Here is a 23,818-nt window from a genome sequence, read left to right as displayed (position 1 = left end):
ATATGAAATTAAAAGTGGTATACTTTTTTTTTTGACTGAGCCTTGAATCTGTGGACCTCAAACATGAATCTAAACTATATAAAAGTTAGTGTTTGCAGATGTTGCTACACACTCTTACCTGAATCGGCTCCTTAGTCAGCCTCATAGGTCCCACACATTCTTCTGTGGCAGAAACCTGCAGGAGAAACAGAAACGATTATCAACAGAGAACAAACACAAACAACTCAAAACAGTGCGAGCATCTCTCACCATTTTACCATTGATGTCAAGAAGCATACTGGCATATTGCTTTTGTCTTGCTCAACCTGTCTGTTACCGCTTCTAATCTTCTCTGCTTGCTTTCGGTTTTAAGTTCACGCAGCAACAAATGCTGTCACAAAGGAGACGTGCTGAGTTAAACTCTCCCCTCCTAATATTCCGTCTGAATCTTAGCTGCAGCTTTTGAGGTTAAACTCGCCCAGGCTGCAGTCATGGGTATTTTTCACGGAGCTAGAGCGGTCGGCAGCCGTTTGCTGCAAACCTCTTTTAGAGGGTATTAGCTGCCTAGCCACAGACTGAACCCGCCGGGTTTACCGGCTTAATCCCACTGCGGGATCATCTCACACACCGTGCCGCAGGTACGTGTGTGTGCATGTGCGTGCGTGTGTGTGTGTCTTGTCTTCACGCACTTCTAAACCACATGCGTCACTCAGGTGTGAATGCTTAACTCAGCTGCATGTGCATCTTTCCTAGCATATGCGTGCACAGACACGGTTAGTGTCATGCTCAGAGGGAGTAAGAGGTGCATTATGTCATGAAGAACTGCAGCTGACACAGCGGGAGCTCCGTGTGTCATGTTTTGGTATTAGCTTCTGTAAATCCACTTGTTTGTGAGCTGGCTGTCTCTTAAGCAGGGGTCTTAAACAGAAGATGCGCTCATACACCACAAAGGCCCGGGGGGACACGTTCTGTCTCTGGAGTGAAGCAAATACTCTTTAGGGATAAGGAAGGTCAGGGTGTAAGGTGGTGGAGTTTGGCTTTGTGCATAAACTACTTAACTGTCATACAAATGGTGTAAGGAAGGTAGGAGGCTGTGACTCAACCACCCACCATGACGCCGCTATCCGTCATCAGTAATTAGGCCTAAAAGGGACGTGTTTTTGCCCACATGAAATCTCCAGTACCCACTACAAATTTCTAACAGCATCGTCAAACGACCAACACTTTGAGAATCTCAAGAGTCTTAGTTTGAGTACAGTCATCGCTGCTCTAGATAGCAAAACTGGAAAGGATTATTGCTGATGTAGAAATAAAGTCCCCAAATATTGTACATACTATAATAAACAACTTTGCTATGCTTGACCACATCTCCTGGTCTATAATGGCATTGATTGGAAATGACGCCACTGTTGACTGAATGTTTGAACAAAGTGCAAACTAAATGGCGACATCTGAAGTGTGTGTGATGTTGGAAGATAAAAACGTCCTGGGGGATTTGTTGCAATACTTTTCGATACAGAAGCACAGTGTGGGGCAACTTTAACAAGAGTTGAAATGCAGAGGACTCATATTGAGTGGACAGAAAGCATCGTTGGTTGAAAGGTAAGTGTTTTTACTGGCTATGTTATCTGGGCATACTTTCATTGGTTTGTTTTACTTGTACTGCTCCTTCACTGCACAGGCTTACCACTCTTGTTAAATTAAAATAGCCGCTGTGCGCTGTTCTAAATTTATTAGTTTGACGACATTTGTGATCAGTGCTATATGTGACCTTGCCACAAGGTACAACTGATGTAGGACTCTTTTGGATTAAGAACTACTTAATCCTCAATGTCTTACGCTATATTCACGTAGGAGGGAAATGCAACTTTTATCCCACTTTTTCACGGCAGTCCTAACGGCCCAAGTTTGATCTTTTCACCCTCAAAAAAGTTGGATTTGTGGTACTAAGTTGGATACATATCCAATTGATATTTGTTTCTTTTCAAATGTTGCTTCTGGCTTTGAGAGTTGTCAGACAGGAAAGTGGGTTACGAGAGAGGGGGAAGACATTCAGCAAAAGTCACTGGGCCGGGAATCGAACCTGTGACAGCAGCATAGAGGACAGAGGCATCCGTATATGGCTCACGCGCTTTACCCCATATGCCACTGCCACACCCTAACAATCAGAGTATTTTTAAAGTGCTTGCTGTCAGAACGTTCATGTCGCATTTTGCATAACTTTTATGTCTTTGATGTGAGACATGCATGATAAATCTGTGCCAGAAGAAGTCTGACACGGTAAATCCAGACGTAAACAATGGCTACAAATTAGAATTATGAAATTATAAAAGAAGTCTGTGTTACTGAAACGCATCACATCACAATCCCACCACTCTGACTACACATCCAAACTGACTTCTCTACATTAGTTGCTCCACAAAACGCCGTTGCTACTAGTTGTGCTTCGTTTCCATCAGCTTCCTTCGCGTTGTATTGAGCCAGAGTCGCCGTCGGCAACAGGGGTGAAGTCTGAAAGATGTGAGGTCTACCATGGGAATCAATCACCAACAGCAAGTTCATGTGGTACAGGATCAAGAGCGAGTAAAAATGACAGGCAGTGCATAGAGGCGGAGAGGACTGAATCACTGCTGAATGCGTCAAACGTAGACAAGCTCAAACTCCAAATATATCAGTGTGGTTGGAGGTTGGCTTCACGGGAACTTGAGTAAGTAATTGTGTTTTCTTTAAGGACGACATTGCCAGATGTGACAGAGAACAGGAAGGAGGATAAGCAGAAGCCAGAACAGTTCTGTGAGCAAATCATGAGAACAAATCGGAGAGAAAACGCTCGGTAAACGTAACTCTTTGTGTCGGAAATGCAGAGGGAAGTCATTGTCGTTTAGTTGGAGAGAATTTTACTGAAGTCTGGTGTAGGCGCAAAAGTAGATGTAGTGACAACCCTGATGTGATGCAGGAGACTTAAGAAGACTGACGGAGTGTTTACACTTTGTAAGGATTCAGACAGTGGGAAAATAGTGAGGAAGCAGGACGTTTTAAGGAAAAAGCAGAGCAATAAGACAAAAGGTTGATTTAATTTTAGAAGTCTGAAAAAGGTTACAGGAGACATGCTGAAAAAACAATTATAATAAAGGTTAAAGAAGAGGGGGGGAAAACCCTTCTTAATCACTCTTAAAATGCGTCCAAAACATAAGCTCTACAACCTCAAATTGATTTTTTTTATAGTGATACACATCATTAGGCAGAAACACAAAAATAATCAAAAGAATTGCTTTTGGTTTTGTCGATGGTTAGCTCTATTTTAGTTCATTTTCCTGGCAATTAAATCAACAACATTAAATAAGCATTTCTTTAAGTGCCCTCTAAAAAAACACATTTTTGCAAACTGGACATCATCGTTGCCATGGAAACGGGCCCTGAAAACATCAAATTACATCCAGACTCATCCTCACCTAGACGCCTTCACATCGGGTTTGTGTCTTCAGGTCGTGAATGAAATGAAGACGCTGCTGTAAAACCTCAGTTACTATAGGAAGTTTCTGCCGTTGATATTTGTAGCTCAAATCTAAACAATCTGAGGCAGCATGTTTATATGTGTCATATAAGTTAATCTCGCTTCATGAACTATAAATGAGTGGCATAATATCCTTTATTTAAGAAAAGGATCAGAAACAACAAAATTCTTTTGAAAATCAAAAAAAGTTTGAAACTGAAAAAAATGTGAAGCTAAAAAAAAAATCTTCAAGTTGAAAATCAAAATTGAAACTGGAAAAAAGCATGTGAAGCTGCAAAAAAAAATAAAAAATGTTAAAAACTAAGGTTCCATACACAAAGAGAAGATTAGTCATGTCTTTAATTGGTAAATATTAAGTCATTTAAATGACCACAGACGGGGACCCGTCTTGTCACTGGCCGAACTTCCAGCAGAAGAGTTCTTTATTGTTCAGACAGAATTTGGTGTAATTTGGATCGCAGTCCTTGCAAGGAGGCTCCATCTTATCTGCAGATCACATGTCCTTCAATAGTCTGGATAGACTTGAGGTTGGCCTTGGTCTGTACACAGCTACACATTTCATTCTTATCTGCAGCGATTCAACCAAACCAGGGACATGCTCTCACTTATCATCTGATGCTCTGACATAGCTTTTCTTTGTCATGTGAGAAAACAGCTTTCTTCAAGCGTTACAATCGTACTACGAGGAATGACCAGGAATAAAGTCCTTTGGTTTAGTTGCATTGTACTAAGTGGAGTATGAAAACAAGGAAATTAAATTTTATGGAAACATAATAAGAACTCCTCCAGAAATTAATGATGAAACAAAACCAGTTAAAGACATTTTAAAAATCCTCAGTGGAGCAAGTGAAACTGCTTTGTCATCCATCAAATTTTTTTTTGTGGATGTCGCTTGTGCGTCAAATTTACGGGCGTTCCAGAAACTCAAAGACAAAGGTTCCATATTTGGACTTTTGTATGTAAAACAAAACAAACAAACAAAAAGGCAAATAAATTCCTTAATTAAAAGCATTAAAATCTACGTAGTTAATTAATAAGTTAATATCCCAACCCTACCTGTATTTTACAAAAAGTATTTTTTTAAAAGTACCAAGCTTGAGAAGCTCATGGTGTATTTATGTGTGCATTTATCAACTAAATTTGTAATTGAGGACATTTATGTATGGTAAAAAAAAGAAAGAAGAAGCATTACAAATCAATTCAGCCTGTCTTTCTGTATCCGATCGGTATCGGCCGATTTTAAACCTCAGATATTGGTATCGGAAGTGGAACAAAGTGGATCGGTGCATCCCTGGCTTACAACAGCCCTACAGTCACTACACGTCTTTTCCACAACGCCAATGCACAATCCATGGATCATTTGACACAAAACACAGTTAGTTTAATCAACAAGCAATTGTGGTTTAAGGTAGTTTTCCACCATTTTGTTCGGAACTGTTAATATGTTGGTGTAACGTTTTTGATTAGCTACAATGTTGGTTAGTGATTATGACACTGCCTCTACAAACAAAATTAGATGGAAAAATTTATAATTTTTACAGCATAAATAAACTGTTGCACAAAGGTTTTCATCTATCCATCCATTTTCTTACACCTTTGTCCCTCGGTGGGGTCTGGAGGGGTGCTGGTGTCTATCTCCAGCTAGCGAACTGGGATGAACCCTGGACAGGTCCCCAGTCTGTCGCAGGGCAACACAGAGACACACAACCATGCACACACACACTCACACCTAGGGGCAATTTGGAGAGGCCAATTAACTTGACAGTCATGTTTTTGGACTGTGGGAGGAAACTGGAGTACCCGGAGAAAACCCACCATGCACAGGGAGAACATGCAAACTCCATACAGAAAGACCAGGACCGGGAATTGAACCCAGAACCTTCTTGCTGCAAGGCAACAGCTCTACCAACTGCGCCACTGTGCAGCCCCACAAAGGTTTTCATCTTAGCAAAAAGCTAATAGTAAATCAGTACTCACAATGTGTGTATGGATGTTTAACCACAACTCCATACTTTCCTACATACAAAGACTTGAGGATCTGAGCTTTGCTTAACAGTATCTGATGGGGTGTTATCATCAAGTCCAAATAGGTCAATGCATTCAATAATCTTTTCCTTTGGGAACAGAGCACTGCTGGTTCCAGATTGGTTTGAATGAAGCTGTTCCACCGGGCTTGGACAGGACCAGGAATACACTGCTGTTATTAAAGCTCAAGATGGTTTGCATTTACTCTGGAGAAACAAAACAGGTTTGGGAAATCTTGACACCCTTTGGTTCACAATCTGCACGTCCTCCACGTGTTTCTCAGTAAGCCCATGGTGGTAGCTAATTGATGCTAATCAAAATGATCTGGGGAGGTTAAACAACAGTGACGGACAGACAAAGGCTCCACACTCTCCAATCAGGTGCCATCGAACCAGAGCAGGAAAAAACAAAAAACGAGTGGGCGCAGCAGCATGATGTCATTCAAAGGGCCGGAGAAAAGCCTGAGTCAGGGGGAAATAATGTGGAAATTGTGACAGAACAGTGACATGTTAGTTTCATCCAGCTGTTTCATACATGTAACTATACATGATTATGATCATTATATGAAATGATTGCGGTCAGCGCCAATAATTGCGGCCAGCGATTATGTAACAATTGTGACAGGCCTAATTACAACCAAACACTGCATAACAGTGCGTGGAGAGATATCAGCCAAAAGTTCCCAAAAACTCTTTTTTTTTCTTTTCTCCACGCTAAAAAAAAACCCATTCTGATTAAGTCAATATGGGATTTTTTAAAAGAAAAGTAAAAAAAACTTGAATTTAATTTAAAACAACAAAAACAGCAGATAATGTCACGCATATTACTGTATAGTAGTGTACACTTCATAAGTGTAAATAGAGCAGTAATTAAAACATATACTTTATGTAAGCTTGTTTTATTATGAGCCACAGATCTGAATCTACATGTTTACATATACTCCTAAAAATATGCATAACCATTTTTTTTTCACTGTCTGACTAAATTAGAACAAACTTTTCCTGTTTTGGTTAAGCAGAATTACTGAAATTAGTGCTATTTGCTAAATGCCAGAAGATATTTTTTGTTAAGATTTTTGTTTTTCCTCCATTCAAATTCTGGAGTTCACATACATTTCATTAGTACTTGCCTTTTAAATTTACAATGCATAAACATTTTGGATTTCCTTCAAAAAACCTCTCATAACGGCTTGCTGGAAATTTGGCCCATTTAACAACTTGTCCATTCAAGTTGTCATCGCCGCCATGACTTAGCACGTGAACAAACTTGTGTACGTGTGATTTTAATTGCATTTCTTTTTTTAATGCAAACACTGCAATTGGGAATTTGTGTCCTTGGTGTACATTTGTAATGGAAACGCAGCTACTGACTATATAGATTCTTTAAAATCGGATTGTGACCGGTGAAACTTTTACTCTATTCATGAAAACAAAAAAAATGGAGAGTCTACGTTTTTCCACTACAGCTGTGTTTCCATTGACCACATAATTTCAATCTGGAGAGACTCAAATGGAGAAAGAAAGCGATTAAAAGAGTTTAATGACAAAATGAACATGAAAATAAACAAAGTCCTTTGGCGTTCAGGCCCTGGCCGGGGACGTCGAGCTGGACGTCGATAAGCTCAATGAACATTCCTGATGCAGCGTAGGAATGTAGACCCCCCGGGGCCTGTACTGGTGGCGGCGGTCGGAGGAAGATGAGGCCTGAGAGCCGGGAGCAGAAGGTGGAGGTGGGGCGGAGGTGGTTTGATCGCAGCTGCTGAGCAGAGGAGGCCGTGGGTGAAGGTCCTTTTGAACTGGAGCCTAAGTGATGATTGGCTGGAGAGAGGCTTGGACTGGCGCTGATAGGTCCAGGTTGCAGAGAGGGAGGCGCTGATTGATGAGGCAGGTGCGACTAGAGTCTTCCAGACTGAACTTTTGTCAACACTCCATTACGCAAACTGGAATTACGAAAAATAAGTCCACTTAATGGAAACATGTCAATTCTGGAAAAACAAAAACTAAACGTTTTCCGACCAAAAGTTTGGTGCTCGGATGAGGTGGGTTTTTTCAGTCGTACTGAAATTGGTGTATTTTGCAAAACGTTTTTTCCACATCAAATGTGACTGTGACGGGGTTCTCTTATGACTTGGACAAACTAAAATGACTGCCCAAGGCCAGGGATCACTTTAGTGAAGTTCATTTAGCTCTTCTAGTGAACAAAGACGACAGGTGCAGAATATATACAAGGACGTCCAAGGCAGGTTAAAAACAGACAAAACAGCAGTACCGTCAATGCAAGAGTCCATCACCTTCCATGTGACTTCTCAGGAGTCTAGCCACAGACTGCCTCCCTGTGGCTCAGAGCCCTGCTTGTAAAGCCACAGGCTCCGCCCACAGAAAGACCAAACAAGCAAAACAACAAAACAATTACTTCTAACTCAAATGAATTCTTAAAGGATACAAAATAATAATAATAATAATAATAATAATAATAATAATAATAATAATAATAATAATAATAATGAGAAAAATAAATAAACTTGTAATCAAAAATACAATACTCAATTTAATAGAAAACACTCGGTATGTTCCGATGACGTCACTATGTCATCACATGACTCCCTCCTGGCGCGCCACAATCCGGAAATAATCCTGCTTGAAAACAAAACCGGGAAAATATTTGGAACTGAAAACAGGTTAGGATGGATATGCTAACTGAAGCAGGAACACCGTGTGTGCACCCACGATGAACCGCATCAGTTTAAGCTGCAACAGAAGTAAGTTAGTGATTGTGTATGTGTGTGCGGGCGTGCCCGCATGTTGACACGGACTCATAATTAAGTCCCTGCTTGTGAGGCTCCTCCGTCACAGGCAAAACAACAAAACAATTACTTCTAACTCAAATGAATTCTTAAAGGATAAATAAACTTGTAATCAAAAATACAATACTCAATTTAATAGAAAACACTTGGTATGTTCCGATGACGTCACTATGTCATCACATGACTCCCTCCTGGCGCGCCACAATCCGGAAATAATCCTGCTTGAAAACGCTGTGACGGCTCCTCCGTCACAGCGACCAACAATCGGATGTTGCTACTGGTGGAAATGACGAAGAAGACGACAGGAAGTGGTAGGAGGATGATGCCACGGCATATTTTTTAACGGCATATCGTGTGAACAAACTCCTTCACGTGTGATTTTAATTGCGTTTCTTATTTAATGGCAATCACCTCACTTACAAAATTGTCTTTTCCCGACATTAGAGAATATTGACAAACCTTTGTGCACATTTTGAATGTGCACAAAGACTGACCCGGTATTATCTCATCGAGTGAGCTGAATGTATTGCTGCTACAGCCCTACTGATCTTGAACTTTTGCACAGTTATGATGGTGAGAAGTTGCCAGTAACGCTCTGATCTGTGTGTTGTAAGTCAGCGACTCTCCACAAAGACCCCATGGTGTTGTCTCTAAACCAGCATCAGCTCTTCTACATGTGACCGTTCACACCCCCGCTGTACTCACCAAAGGGGTAAACAGATCACTTGTGCATGCAAACATACACAAACACATATGTGCGCGCACACACACACACTACAGGAGCGTGATCAACACCGTGGCGGATGATCAGGATCCTGCAGGGTGAGGCAGATGGTTTAAATAATAAATGGCATCATTGATCGTCTCTTGGTGATGAAACTGGGTGAGAGCAAAGCAACAGCTGACAAACCAACACACTCCACATGCACACGCACACACACGCACACACACACACACACACACACACACACACACACACACACACACACACACACACACACTGACTGGGCAATGAAAAAACTCTTGATCTATAAATGTATTAAAAGCCTTTAAATGCTTCTCGCCCAAAGACCGCTGGAGAGAGACACCAGCAAGGAGAAGCAAGTCTTACAGGTTTATATGAGAAAATGATGCTATATACCATGATAAATCTCTTTTTCCTCACAACCCAAACACTCACTGCAACCTTTAGCGTCTTCGGTATTTAAATTGCATCTGCCACAGAAAGACTATGCAACAGACAAGAAATCTCACTGGCATAAAGTGTGAAACCATGACAATAATTATTACTTTCCAAACTGTCTTTTCCCTATTTTATCATCGTACAAGTCCGCCTGCCATCAAGTCCTGACAGACGATCTCTAAAAAAATTAAACTGTTCTGCCTCCTCTCAGTGCTCTTAATGCCAGCTGCAGAAATTCACCACTTCTGGTCAGACACAACCAATCAGGAGCCAGAAGGAGGGCCTTAGTAACGCGCTACTCTAATCCGACCCGTTTTCAATATCTGACGTTTTCCTATTTCCAGTCCAGTTACTCATCCAAATCACCGCGCGTCACTACGTTTGTCATTTTACTTAGTAAACATATATATTGTTACTTTCCTCTTGCTTCATGAGGAGTGAAATAAAACCACGCAGAGACAAAACCGTAACCAATGCAGGGAGGAGAGCGATGCGCGTTTTGTAACTGGAAATAAAGGCACTAGTTTGAGTTTGTCAGCTAAAAATGACAGTATCAAAGTGCTGGCGACAAAGTGATACAGTTACACCATTGAAAAGAGGGAAGACAGAATAATAATAATAGTGATTCACTGTAGTATTTCTCTCATACTTCAGTTTAATGCAATGATGACGGAGCGTGAAAGCACCCTAGTGGACGATGGACCCACTGCCAATCTATAACAGAATAGGCTTAGTAGCTGATTTAATTTTTTATTTTTTTTACTATGAGGCTTTATAGTATGAAATCAATGTATAACCACTGCAGATAATCTTTTAGTACTGCTCTGGGGGTCTAATAATAATCTTCCAACACAATAATCTTTCTGGTAGAAAAATCCAGCCCACAATTAATTGACTACTTAAGTAGTTAAGTAGTAATCAATTCTTCTGGCAATTAAGTGATTAATTGGCTAAAACCTGCCACATTCTGCAGATTTTTCATATAAGCTTATTTTATACAATATTAGAAATGCATTAAAAATCAAATAAAGCAATCCCTTTTTAACATATGAGTGATTAGTTAGCAAAAGGTGCTTAATGGGAGATTTGTTTTCAATGATTTTGAACTTGGCAAAATTAAAAATATACCACATTTTGGGTCGAACATTATGTTTTTTTTATTGTAAATGCTAAATTTATATATTTTTTCAACAGTATTGGCTCAATTACTGCTCTGACTTTGATGTTATTCAGCAAAATGGCCTTTTGAGTCTGTGTAGTTAACGACTGTTGCTAAATTAGTCGACGAATACTTTAATAATCAATTAAAATATTAATCCGATTAATCATTTTAACCCTGCCTACATCTGCCTGGGGTCTGAATACACTTGAGCTTGACTGCAGTTCCTTATAATGTGTATTTCCTTCTTTAACAGCTTTAACAATGACCGCTTAAAGTTTTTTTTTTTTTTTGCAGTAAGTGGATGAGACACTTTTATTCCTTAAACGTTAAAGCTGCAGTGGATATGATGGATGTCATGCTGGGTATTTTTCACATCAGCCAGCCACTCTGTGTTTTGTAATGTTCCCAAAAACTGCAGATGGTTCAGCCAGGTGCTGACCAGGGACATCAAGAATACTTATAGCAACTGGATTTTATTATCACTATTATTATTATTAAACTATTATTGTCATTTTTTATTTTTTTTGGTTTCTTCTTGGTAGACGTTCCCGGTCTAATCTGGGTCAGAATGGGTTAACATGCTCTGGGAGTCTGATGACTCGATCATCTGCTGCGTCGCTTCTTAACAAAACACAACGACATCCTCTAGGGTTTGATCATAAATATCAAGATGTTCACATGCCTCTTCATGAGAGGGATCACTGTAAAGCACACAGACCATATAATTTTATCACAGGATGTGATAAGGAAACCGGCCGAGTCTCAGTTGGATTTTAGGCCTTTTTACACCAGCACACAGACCTTATCATGTTACTTTGTGTTAGTTGGTTTTTTTCTGGTTAGATAACCTTTATATAACAGTAGCCTTTAAGGAAATTTAACCTAACCTAATGGATTATAAAAGCTTCCTTTAAATACAATGGCAGGGCTTTGAGTATAAAAAAAGAACCAAATAAGTGTTAAATATCAACCCTCTTTATTTATTGGCACCCCCTCAAAATTTAAGTAAAATAATCTAATATTGAGATTGTGCAAACCTTTACTGTCTGTATATTTAATTTAGTGAAGGAAATAATTGTTTTTGTTTGTTTTGTTTCTTTATATGTCATGTCCACGAAGCTGTGCTGTGAGTGTGTGTTGTCTCCTGCAGGGCGTGTCGGACAGGAGCGGCCAGCTGGAGCCCATCAATCTATCAGGAGGAGCGGTTAAATAGAAGCCGGATCCTGATAGCGCTGCCAGATGGTTCTACGCTTCCAGCGAGTCCTCGTTCCTGGTCAAAAAGAGTCCTCATTCCTTGCTCAGAAGTAATCCTCATTCCCCCCCTTCTGGTTTGGCTTTCCGTCCGGCTGCACGCGGCTCCTGCTCGCTGCCGCTCCCCGTCTCCTGCCTGGCTCCGTTTCCTGTCCGTCCGCCTTCGTTGCTGGATCATCCCCGCTCAACGCGCTCGCCTGCCTGTCCAACCATCGACCTCAGTGGATGCACCGGCTCTCCCTCCCGGGACCCCCTCCCCCTCGCCTCCTACAAGCAAAACCCCGACGGGTCCTTACCTGCTGCCGCTCCATCCACCCGTCTGTTTTCCCCCCGCTGCTGGTCACGAATAAATTCAAACTTACCTTCTGCTTGTGAGCGTTTGTAGTTGTTTCTGCACTAGAGTCTAGTAAACAAACATGTCAGAACCATCTGGCCATGTTGACTCTGCGGCGCAACTACGAAATGCATTAACGGAGCAAGGAGTTCTGTTAGGCGCCATAACAACGCGCTTCAGGCTATGCAGCAGCAGCAGTCTGAGCTAACGCAGAGCCTCTCCGAACTGTCCCAGCAGCTGATGGAGATAAGTGCTAAACTCAAGCCGTCTGCTGCAAGAACCGGTACTCCTGCCGCCTTGCAAGCTCCCGTCACTACCTCCCCTTCACCCAGCTTCCGCGAGGTTGTTTCCCCTCCGCCGGAGCCRTTTTCCGGGGAGCAGGGTAAGTGCAGGGGTTTCCTGCTCCAGTGCGCTCTGGTTTTTGGCCTATCACCTCAATCCTTCCACAATGACCCAGTAAGATTTCTTACGTCATTGGTCTTTTAAGAGGTAAAGCCCTGAAATGGGCTGAGGCTGTAATTAACGAGTCAAGCATACATCTTTACTYGTATGATGACTTTATTGAGTCCTTCAAGCAGGTTTTTGATCTGGCAGCCAGTAGGGAGGACGCTAGTAAGAGACTTTGGGAGCTACGACAGGGTAACCGGCCTGTCTCTGAACTCGTGGTGGAGTTCCGTATTCTGGCTGCTGAGACGGGGTGGAATAGTGCGGCTCTTAAAGGAGCTTTCCGCAACGCTCTCTCCGAGAGGATGAAAGAGTAACTCTCTTACCGTGACGAGTCTAAGACTCTCGAGGAGCTAATTAATCTAGCAGTCCGTGTTGATAACCGAATACGGGAGAGGTCCAGACAACGATCCGGGACCTCCGCAGTCCCGTCTAGGGCCGAAGTTCTCAGAGTCACATCTCCGACCCCGAGTCCTCCTTCGTCTCCATTACCACCGCCTGAACCTATGGAGATTGGTCGGGCTCGGCTCACTCCCGAGGAGTGTCAACGGAGGAGAGACGCCAAATGCTGCTTGTACTGCGGGGTTCCCGCCCACTTCATCGCCAACTGCCCTGTTCGCCCAAAAGCCGGGGCCCGTCAGTAAGCGTGGGGGTACTGGCGGGCAAACTCACCACCAAACCTCACGTGAGTATCCCTTCCCTTCTTAGTATCCGTCGAGAGACGCACCCCATACTAGCATTTATTGATTCAGGGGCTGAGCAAAACCTAATCAGTCCAGAGGTTGTTAAGGAGTATGACATCCCGATCCACACTCTCTCTGCCCCCATTCCAGTGTCGGCGTTGGACGGAGGTCCATTAACTACCATAACCTGCCGCACTGACCCACTCTCRTTAGTGGTTTCAGGGAATCACCATGAACAGATTTCATTTTTTGTGTTTCCGACCAAGTCCGCCCCCCTGGTTCTTGGTTACCCTTGGTTACAGACTCACAATCCGCACATTAACTGGTCCACTGGTCTCATTGAGTCATGGAGCGAACACTGTCATAGCTGCTGTTTACAATCTGCCGTCCCCAGGGGGCCCCCCAGTCCTACTGCAGAACCTGAACCCCCACACTTATAATCAGTTCCCACCGAGTATCATAATCTTAAGAGAGTTTTCAACAAGACACTAGCTCTATCTCTCCCTGCACACCGCCCTTATGATTGTGCYATTGAATTGCTCCCTGGAGCCCCCCTGCCTTCAGGCAGACTTTACAACCTGTCAAGACCCRAACATGAAGCCATGGAGAGATACATTTCTGAGTCTGTTTCCGCGGGCATAATMCGTCCATCCTCTTCCCCCGTGGGGGCAGGGTTTTTCTTTGTCCAAAAGAAAGACAAGTCACTCCGTCCCTGCATTGATTATCGGGGGCTYAATCARATTACCRTCAAGAAYAAATACTCTCTCCCTCTCATCTCTTCWTYCTTTGAGTCAGTCCAGAGGGCCACCATTTTCTCCAAATTGGATCTGCGCAATGCGTACCACTTAGTGYGRATAAGARAGGGAGACRAATGGAAAACTGCTTTCAAAACCCACATCGGACATTTTGAATACTTGRTTATGCCTTTTGGACTTTGCAACGCTCCAGCAGTTTTCCAGGCCCTAGTAAATGATGTCCTTCGGGACTACTTGAATGTTTTTGTGTTTGTCTATTTGGATGACATTCTAATCTTYTCCAACAGTCTCACCGAACACCGGACCCACRTAAGGAAGGTTCTTCAACGTTTACTGGAGAACAACCTGTTTGTGAAAGCAGAGAAATGTGAGTTTCATAAACCATCCTTGACCTTTCTGGGTTTTGTGTTTGAGGGAGGACAGGTGAGGCCCAGCCCYGAGAAGACTCAGGCTGTCCAGGAGTGGCCAGTTCCAACTTCCAGGAAGCAGCTGCAGCGCTTCCTAGGTTTCTAGGGTCACGCATCAAGGTTCTCCTGTCACTCTGAGGTTAGCCGCACTATTGGACTCCTCCGACGCTATTTCTGGTGGTCATCCCTTAACAAAGATGTGCAGGAATATGTCAAGGCCTGCAGCACCTGTGCTAGGGATAAATCGTCCTACTGTCTTCCTGCCGGCCTGCTTCAGCCTTCTCGAAGTCCCTTCACGTCCCTGGTCTCACATTGCCCTGGACTTCATCACTGGTCTTCCCCCCTCCCATAATAAATCAGTCATTCTCACCATCATTGACAGATTCTCCAAGGCATGCCGCCTAGTGGCATTGGGCTCCCGTCAGCCCCCGAGACAGCCAGACTCCTTTTGCAGCATGTCTTCCGCCTRCACGGCATCCCATCTGAGATTGTCTCTGATAGAGGGCCTCAGTTTATCTCGCGTGTGTGGAAGGATTTTTGCTCCGCGCTAGGGGCCAAGCCCCGTCTATCTTCTGGCTTCCACCCCCAGACCAACGGGCAATGTGAGAGACTTAATCAGGAGTTGGAGAATACCTTGCGTTGTATTTGTGCATCTGATCCTGGTTCTTGGAGCACCCACCTATCTTGGGTGKAGTATGCACACAACACACATATCTCGGCCGCTACAGGCTTTTCCCCTTTTGAAGCCTCTATTGGCTACCAGCCACCTCTCCTACCGTCCTCTTTTCCAGAATCAGCCACCCTTTCTGTAAAAACCCACCGAAGAAGGTGTCAGAGAGTGTGGGGGCAAACTAAAGCTGTCCTGCAACGTACGTCCGTTCAGAATAAAAGGATAGCAGACAGACGACGTATGCCAGCACCCCAGTACACCCCCGGTCAAGAGGTTTGGCTCTCTTCAATGGATTTTCCCCTTAAGTCCACCTCTAAGAAACTCTCTCCTACGTTCCTTGGCCCTTTTACCATCATTTCGGTCATTAGCCCCTCTACAGTGCGCCTCAAACTTCCTTCTCACCTCCGGGTTCACCCGGTCTTTCATGTTTCTCAGATCAAGCCTGTTCGTTCCAGTCCCTTGTGCCCTCCACCAGACCCCCCTCCACCCTCCCGGATAGTGGATGGCCATCCCGCCTTTTCTGTCCAGCGCGTTCCGGTGGCCTGCCTGTCCAACCATCGACCTCAGTGGATGCACCGGCTCTCCCTCCCGGTACCCCCTCCCCCTCGCCTCCTACAAGCAAAACCCCGACGGGTCCTTACCTGCTGCCTGCTGCCGCTCCATCCACCTGTCTGTTCCCCCCGCTGCTGGTCACAAATAAATTCAAACTTACCTTCTGCTTGTGGTCATTTGTAGTTGTTTCTGCACTAGAGTCTAGTAAACAAACATGTCATTATAATGATTTATGTAAACTAAATTTAGCTGAAAGATGTTTTGTAGATTGGAAGCATTTATTCATTAGTAATCCTGGACTTCCTGCTTCATGGTGGGCAAACGTAGCTCTTTCTGTTACAAATGTGTGCAATATCAATGTGTGCGATATCAATATATCATTGATATCGACAAAAACAAAACACAATTTCTCAGTTGCGGCGTTCCCATTACATAAGAAACGCAATTAAAGTCCCACATGAAAAAGTCTGTTTACCTGAAAACATTTAACAACGCTTTTACCAGCATTTCTCTGAGAAGTAGCCTCTATAATGAGCTCAGCTATTGCATCACCAGGTGTTTGCTAATTGCTGCTGGCTGTTCTGAAGGAGCTGAGTGGAGCCGGGCCGAGCTGTTCTGTAATGGTGTAAAGGATTGGCTCAGGGAGTTTGGGTATTAATGTATGCCACAATTTTAAAATTACAGTTATCTACTATCACATAAAATCCACGTAAACTTTGTTGTTTAAATGTCATAAAATCTAAAAAAAAATACATTTAAAAAAAGCTATTTTCCAGAATCCACATGAATTTTGCTTTCAGAAAAATCAGGTCAAATGCAGAAATGTCACATTTTAACAGGTCAAACTGCACCTTACTGGGCCACTTCCATCACTTTTCTTTTCAGGCTGAGTTCACGTCTCCACATTTAACAGTTTGAGCACAAGGCATTCGTCTGTAAACAAAGATTTCTACATAAAAAGGAACATGCTCACACTTATGTGAACTGGAAAAGCAAAACATAGAATGATAGAAGTACAGCGCAAAGAAAGAATGCAGTGGGTTAACTTCAGTCACATTAAAAAGGAAGTCTGCAGGGCTTAAAACGTCTGTACTCAAACATTTAGTAGAGTGACAAAAGGAAATAAATTGCAGCAATTAGATGCAAAGTGACTTCTAGAATAGGAGCACTTACAGTCTGATGTCAGCTGAACGATACAATAGAGAGCTGAGATGAGCATTAAATGACTCAATTCATGAAGCTCGGGTTAGACTTTAGCATTAAGGCCTAAATGATGCAAGTCGAGTGGGACTCTAGATTTTGGGGTGCCCTACTTGCCTACAACAAGCTGACTTCATTTTACTTTGTAAATCTGTAAGCCGCAACTTTTATTCCCTAAAATTTATCGAACCAACTCTGACTAATATTTTGTCATTTCTGTTAATAGTTATTTTTTGCTTGCTAATTACAAGAAAAGTAAAATGAGACCAAACAGAGAATTTGTAAATTTGTCAAACAGCAGTTTACAAAGGGTCAAATAATGATGGAGAAAAGAAAAAAAACAAAGATTTGCTCCACTTGCTCAGTCTGTTGTTCTGACACTAAAGCATAAAGAATAACTGAAAATGATTGCTAATTTTAATCATTTTCTTCCACGGTGAGGATCAACACATGTCAATACATTTGAAAATATGAATAAATTTGGTTACTGTAAGCAGCTTAGTGATACAAACCATACTTCTTAATGTGACTGAAGCCCAGAAGAAAAACATTATAATTTTTTTATCAAGAGCAGTATTTGTTTGTGGAGCTATGATTGCTCCACAAGTCGCCTACTAATGTCACCTAAAAAAGGAAATATTGTCACTTTTATTATCACAATAGAACTATAAAATGTCATGATAAAACTTTAAGCCCATATCACCCACCCCTGATGTGAATTATAAAACAATATTCAAGCACACAACTGTTATTTAACAACCCATTGTAACTGCCATTCATGGGAGGTAGGGCACCAAAAGCAGCCCACAGACCAACATTTTATAAATCCGGCCCTGCACAAAGGGCCATTTCCGCATGGTTTCGACTTTGTGTGGCTCCTATACAATTTTTAATGGCTGTTTGGGTCAAATAAACCAACTTATGTGTTAAACTGTCAATAGAACTTAAATCAGGGCTGTAGGTGTTTGTGCATGAACCACCTGCTGGAGCGACGTGACAGCATGGATGTCTCAGACCTTTTAGCAAAGCAGCCACTGTCACATAACTTCAGCATCATCACTACACAGCAGCTCTCCCTGCTGACGGTATGGATGCAGACCGACAGAGACAATGAATGAGCGGGAGCCTGAATGAACCCGTCAGATTCACGAGCACACCCGCAGCATCGGGCCCTTCTGTGGAGGAGAAACCAAAACGAAAACACAAAGGCCTCCACCGAGTCTCTATTATCACCCACAACACGGAGGCGGCGACTGCGTTGTCTACGGTACAAAAAACCAAACAAACAACAACAACAAAAAAAAAACCAGACCGCGGATCCGTTCGGTATACCGGCAGCGGTACCTTAACGCTGGCGTGGCTGGTCTGGGTCTCGGCCTCGATGCGGACCTGCCCCCCGCTGTTCTCACTTCGCTCCCGGTGCGAGTTGTTGTGCGAGAGACGGCTCTGGTAGGTGAGGACGGAGGGGATGGTCTCGGCCGCGTCCGTCTTGATGAAGAGCCCGTGCAGCGTGGCGGCCGCCGTGCCCTGGGAGATGGTGGTGGTCTGGTGGGGGGAGTTGGATTCGTCCGAGTCCCGGCAGTAGATCACCCCGCTCTGAGAGACGTGGATGCTGGGAGCGCAGCCCATGCCCTCAGCCTCGGCGAGGTTCGCCTAGATCCCCGGTAGTGAACAGCGACTCTCGGGTGCCTTCTTCCCTCTGGTCCGCCGCCGCCGCCGCAGCAGCAGCTCTCCTCCGGGCATCGGCCGCGAGCCAGTACCGCTCTCTGCTCCGCTCCGTTTGGGAACATTAAGGAGTGGGAACGCGTCCAGCTTCTCCTCAGCCTGCGTTAGTGCGGGGTCTTGGATGTTGCTCTCATTTTTGGGGTGGTGGTGGGGGGACAAAATGTTTTAATAATAATAATACTAATAATGTACCCAAACCACGCCGCCGACGGCCTGAACCGGGAGCATCTAATGAACAAAACTAACAGCCTAAATGGGCTAAAACATCTGGCTGCTCTTCATCCTCTCATCCTCTGTGGCATGCTCCCATTTTTTTCAGCCTGAGTAGAGAAAGACCTCTCAATGAAATCTTTTCTCTACTTCTTCTTTAGCTCCTGTGCTTGCAGATCATTGGCCCCTGTCCATCTCTCCTCACTCCGTCCGTCCATCAAACTAACATTATATCATTTCTATCTCTCCAGAATAGAGCAGAATCTCCCAGGAGGTCACGCTCCGACTCCAGGGGTCGTTTAAAGCCTGCCACCATGATGAATTAGAGGTAATGTTGTTAGACTAATGAAGGTCTTATGAAAAAGCATTTACTTTTTAAAATCACATTATCTTTATCCTTGCTTTTTTTTTTCTTGGTAAAGATTTATGTCTTGAATCTACCACAGCTCCTATATGGGTCAAAAATAGAATTAGGCTAATAACTTAACTTTAACTAACTCGGCTGACAGTAAACAACCCGACCACTGCTTTCTCAAAACATACTCCTTCCTCATTTAAAGAGGCAGTGTATAACTTTTTTTTTTAAAGTCACTGTGTCCTAACTGTATGAGTCAGATAATCTGTGAAAAACTATCAATCTTTTCCATATTCTATCATTGCCATCTGAAGAAATACAGCGCTCCTGACTAAAAACAACCAATCAGAGCCAGGGGGAGGGTCTTAGCATTGTCAATCAACCTCCATTTTATTTCTTATGGAAGCCTTTCACTGCCAGATTTTGGAGAAAAAAAAATTCAGGAGCGGCGTCTTGTTGAAAAGAGAACATTTTTATTCTAACAAGATATGAAAATACACTCTTCTGACAGATTACAAACTTGTTATAAAACGTGTTTTATTGTATAGTTTTCCTTCTGTATTTGTTCTCCTCTTGCTCCTGTACATTGTTTTTGAATTTTGAACCTGAATTAGCAGATATGGTCAACAGATGTGCACATGCTTAAAATCTGGTTACAATCCAGCAGCTAGAAAAACAATAACAGGCTTCAAGTTTTCGCCACACCTTTAGATTGGTAGTGAATGTTAAAGATGTTTTGAAATGACTGCTGTGTGGCTTCGGTCCAAAAATTCATTCATTCACTCGTTTGCAAAAGGTGCCTGTTATACCACATCGAAAACATAGAAATATGAACTTTCTATCAAATCAACCTCTACGCCGCGGGAAATCGTCCACTTTGCCTTCGCTGTTTTTCCAACCACTAGCTTTGGTCCTGTTTCTATAACCAAATAGCAGGAGAAAGCTGAGGGCATGTGTCAAATTAAAACAAAGCATTAAAATTCATAGTGACTAGTTGCAGATCCTCTGTGGTATACCACCCACTTCTGCTTCAACCTCCTACAGCTCCCTCTGAGGACAGTCAGTAAGCAAAAAAACATAGAAGGAAGGAAAAAACTCAAAGTGACAATTTATTGGGAGACACCTGTATGAGTCACATTCAAAATCACTTGAGTGTTGCATTTTTTCCCCATATTTAATCCACTAAAGGAAAACTAAATAACTGTTACATTAAGCACCAAAAACACTATAAATGTGTAGTTAGAGTTGCAGATTAAATGTAGCTTGAGGCTATATGGCAGAGATTATGTTATTTACTTTACACAATTTCTGTTTAATTCAATGAAATTAATATGTTAACTACTATTAACAACTGAAAAGGTGCTTAACATGCGATTTTTCTTCTGACCAGGTGCCGCATGAAGAGTTTTGGGTCAACTTTTATTTATCGTAAATGCAAAAAGTATGTCTTTTTTTGTTCAGTTTTGGCTTTATTACTGCTGTCTGTATGTTTTTCTTTCATCAAATGGTTTCTTTTGGAGTCTGTGTACTCCAGTTAACAATGAATCGATAACTAAATTAGCTGATCTCAATAATCGATTCGTCACGATTAATCGGAGTAATCGTTTCAGACCTATCTACACCAGTCCGAACGGTGCCAACAGCCTCTCTTTTCCCCAGATGCTGCAGAATCGTGAGACCAGCACTTATCACTGTCCATATTCAGTATTTATTGTAAATAAATCCTTTCTTTTTTGCGTCCTGTGTATGATTCTGCAACATGGGTCCGTAACATTCCGGGAAACTCAGCAACCAAAGGGAAGAAATCGCTCTGGTTCACATGCGGAACGTCGTGTGTACACAGTATAAACTGGCACCTCACGTCACTCCGAACGCCGTATCCTCATTGTGAGATATGGTGGTGGCAGCATCATGCTGTGGGGTGGTTTTCCGCAACAGGGCCAGAGAAGCTGCTTAGAGTTGCAGCTCCAACTGGGTCACATCAAAATGTTCAACATGCAACAATTACTTTAAAGTTTAAACGCAGCAAAAGATGGTTCTGTAAAAACTGTACACTCAGAGGAGTCTGAATACAAATGCATGCCACACTTTTCAGATTCTTATATAAATATTGCATGGAATGTTATGTAATCCCTCAGTGTGATCTGTCAGAAAATGAATTATATATTTTAAATAAATAAATAAAAATCTGAAGAAAAAAAAAATAAAACCGGAACGTTTCGTGTCATAGTGGCTCTGGATGGTGTCAGCAAAACTCCTAAATCCCACGACTTCATTCAGATTGGTTGCTTTAGCCGCAAAGTTATACAAGAACTCAGATTTAATTCAGAGGCGACGCTGTGAGCAAACATCTCAAAACCTGGACATGTGAAAGAAATGGATATACGCTGTATAGCAGGGTTTAATCAAAGTCATGGGAGATGTAAGGACGGTTTGTTGCTTGGACATAAAAATTTATTTTCCGTTGTCTAAATGATAGTTAAAGTTATTTGCTGTCATCCCGTTATATATACACGTAGACACATAACAAATATTTAATAAATCCAGTAATTTCCTAAACAAATGTAAACGACTTTTTTTAATAACAATTCGCCAGTCCCAAAATCAATTATGACAAGTTGTACCTTCAAACAATCAAAATGTTTGTCTCAACAACGTCTGCCAGTCTAACTTACCTACTTATTTAAAACTAAACTCCCTGTGTATTGGTCAATAGTATCACAGTTTATTCTGTTAAGGTCGCCCCCTGCTGGTCGACCTGTTAAGAGCAACCAGTGTTTAAAAACGAAGATGCAACACATTTAAATTTTAATATCACGGGTATTTAGAAGAACAAAGCAGTTGTTCTTCTAAATTAATTCGAGTAAAACATATTTTACTGTTTCTCCTAATACTTATTAATCCAAGAAAATAGTAGAAATATTTCACTTTTTATCGTTTTTTTTAAGTAAATGTTGTTGGTGAATGGCAGATATAGCCATAAGCAAAAGTAGGTAAGTTAAACACCAATATTAGAAAAACGTGAGTTTGTGAGCTCCTTCCTACCTTCAGGGGTCCATTGAGGGACAGCTCCTCTGTGGACAGTCCACTCATGTCTCTGCGGCTCAGCTAGAAATCAAACGGAAACAAATAATCCCGCAGCTCTTTCTGTCATAGAAAAGCGAAGTGCTGCTGAAGTCTTTAACAAGTCCCTTAAGTATGTCGAACTTCGCCGTCCCTCTTGGTTCGGACGGATTCGGGCGGACTCGGTGTCCGTGCGGCCCTAGTGTCCTCAGTGCACCGCAGCGTGGGAACACTCAGCCGCATGCACGCGCCACTTTGGAGAGATGCTCAGTGACCAGTTCAGCGTTTTTGTCCAAGTGGAAAATGTACAACATCTCACAACAGGCTAGAGGTGTCTCTGGAGGAACTGCTGGGATCCGTAACTCAGGTGGGGGGTGTCCCAAAGTCCCAGGGGAACCATTTCTGACCTCTGGACTGATTTTGTTTCAGCCCTCCAACTGCAGCTAAAGAATAAGACAAATTGTCCAACTAGCAAACAAATTTTGAAAGGACGTCCGCTGAAAGTCGAAAGCTTGTGGGTTGTCTGAAAGTTCACTCTGAACATTCACTCAGTGTCTGAGTTTCTATAACACATGTGCGCCAAATGTTGCCAATGTTGTGCAAATGTTTCCATTAAGTAAGAAACGCAATTAAAATCACACGTGAGCAAGTCTGTTCAAGTACACCTCGCTACAGCAATCAGAAAGGGGCGGGGACGGACCACTGTCAGACTCTCACCTTATTTGGGAATGGGACCATTGCACTCCGGAAGTGACGGGGGCGCTATTTCCTATATTATCCGCATTCTCCCGTTTTAATTTTCTTTTGAAATCTGTGATATAATAGCTTCAACTTGTGGGAAGGAGTTTCACTCTCAGCATGTATTTGAACTACTTCTCTCTTTTATTTACTTCAGCGCAGCTCACAGCTTTTAACAAATTCCGTAGCTTTCTGTGTACTTCTAGATCTGCTCCTTTTTCGCATCTTTTCGGGCCTGCTACTGATTCTAGTGGCGTGGGGGTGGTAACACAACTCAGGCACGTGCAGAGGGGGGTAGCTGGGGGTGCTTGAGCACCTGCCCTTTTTGCTTCTTGCCCCAAAGTGCCCTTTTGGTCATTTTTTTACATTTTTATATTATTATTTCCTAAGCTCTCTTCTGACACATAAAAACATGTGCTAAAATTCTTTGCTTTTTTGTTTCTTTTTTGTATAACATAAACTGGTCACCTTGTTACCTTTGACCTTTTGCCCGTGACGCATGACACAGTTGCCTCTTGCGCAGTGAGATAAAGCAGCTAACTGCGGAGCTCAACGTAGCGAACGTTCCAGATTACAGAACAGTTTTTGGTGAATTAAAAAAACGTTTTTGGTGAATAAAGTGGAGACTTGTTGCTTATCAGATAACGGAAAACGTTAACGTATCGTTTCTGCTTCAGCTCAGAGTCGCGGTTTAAACAGAGAGGTAATGAAATACAACAGACACTGACAGGCCTCTGCGTCTGCCTTTCTCTGAAGAACTACTGA

The 23,818-nt window shown here is 42.6% G+C and overlaps 1 protein-coding gene across 6 annotated transcripts in view; it reads right to left on the bottom strand.

The window, feature by feature from the left end:
• The window catches only part of pde8b (phosphodiesterase 8B), a 51,368-nt gene extending 28,705 nt beyond the window's left edge, over positions 1-22,663 (bottom strand). For 3 of the 6 annotated variants that reach the window (XM_017307940.1, XM_017307941.1, XM_017307942.1), the window contains exons 1-2: positions 18,307-19,071; positions 119-175 (exon numbers count right to left, since the gene is read on the bottom strand). In XM_017307940.1, the coding sequence (XP_017163429.1) occupies positions 119-175; positions 18,307-18,591 (342 nt within the window). In that variant the 5' untranslated portion in view covers positions 18,592-19,071. Of the gene's footprint in view, positions 1-118; positions 176-249; positions 580-18,306; positions 19,072-22,297 lie in introns of those variants that run through there. The other 3 variants (XM_017307943.1, XM_008423404.2, XM_017307944.1) reach the window with 3 other exon arrangements.
• Positions 22,664-23,818: the final 1,155 nt, after the last annotated feature.

Source organism: Poecilia reticulata, linkage group LG12, assembly GCF_000633615.1.
Source record: "Poecilia reticulata strain Guanapo linkage group LG12, Guppy_female_1.0+MT, whole genome shotgun sequence".
In the NCBI taxonomy this organism is placed as follows: domain Eukaryota; kingdom Metazoa; phylum Chordata; class Actinopteri; order Cyprinodontiformes; family Poeciliidae; genus Poecilia; species Poecilia reticulata.
This window is presented reverse-complemented; position numbering and strand designations above follow the sequence as displayed.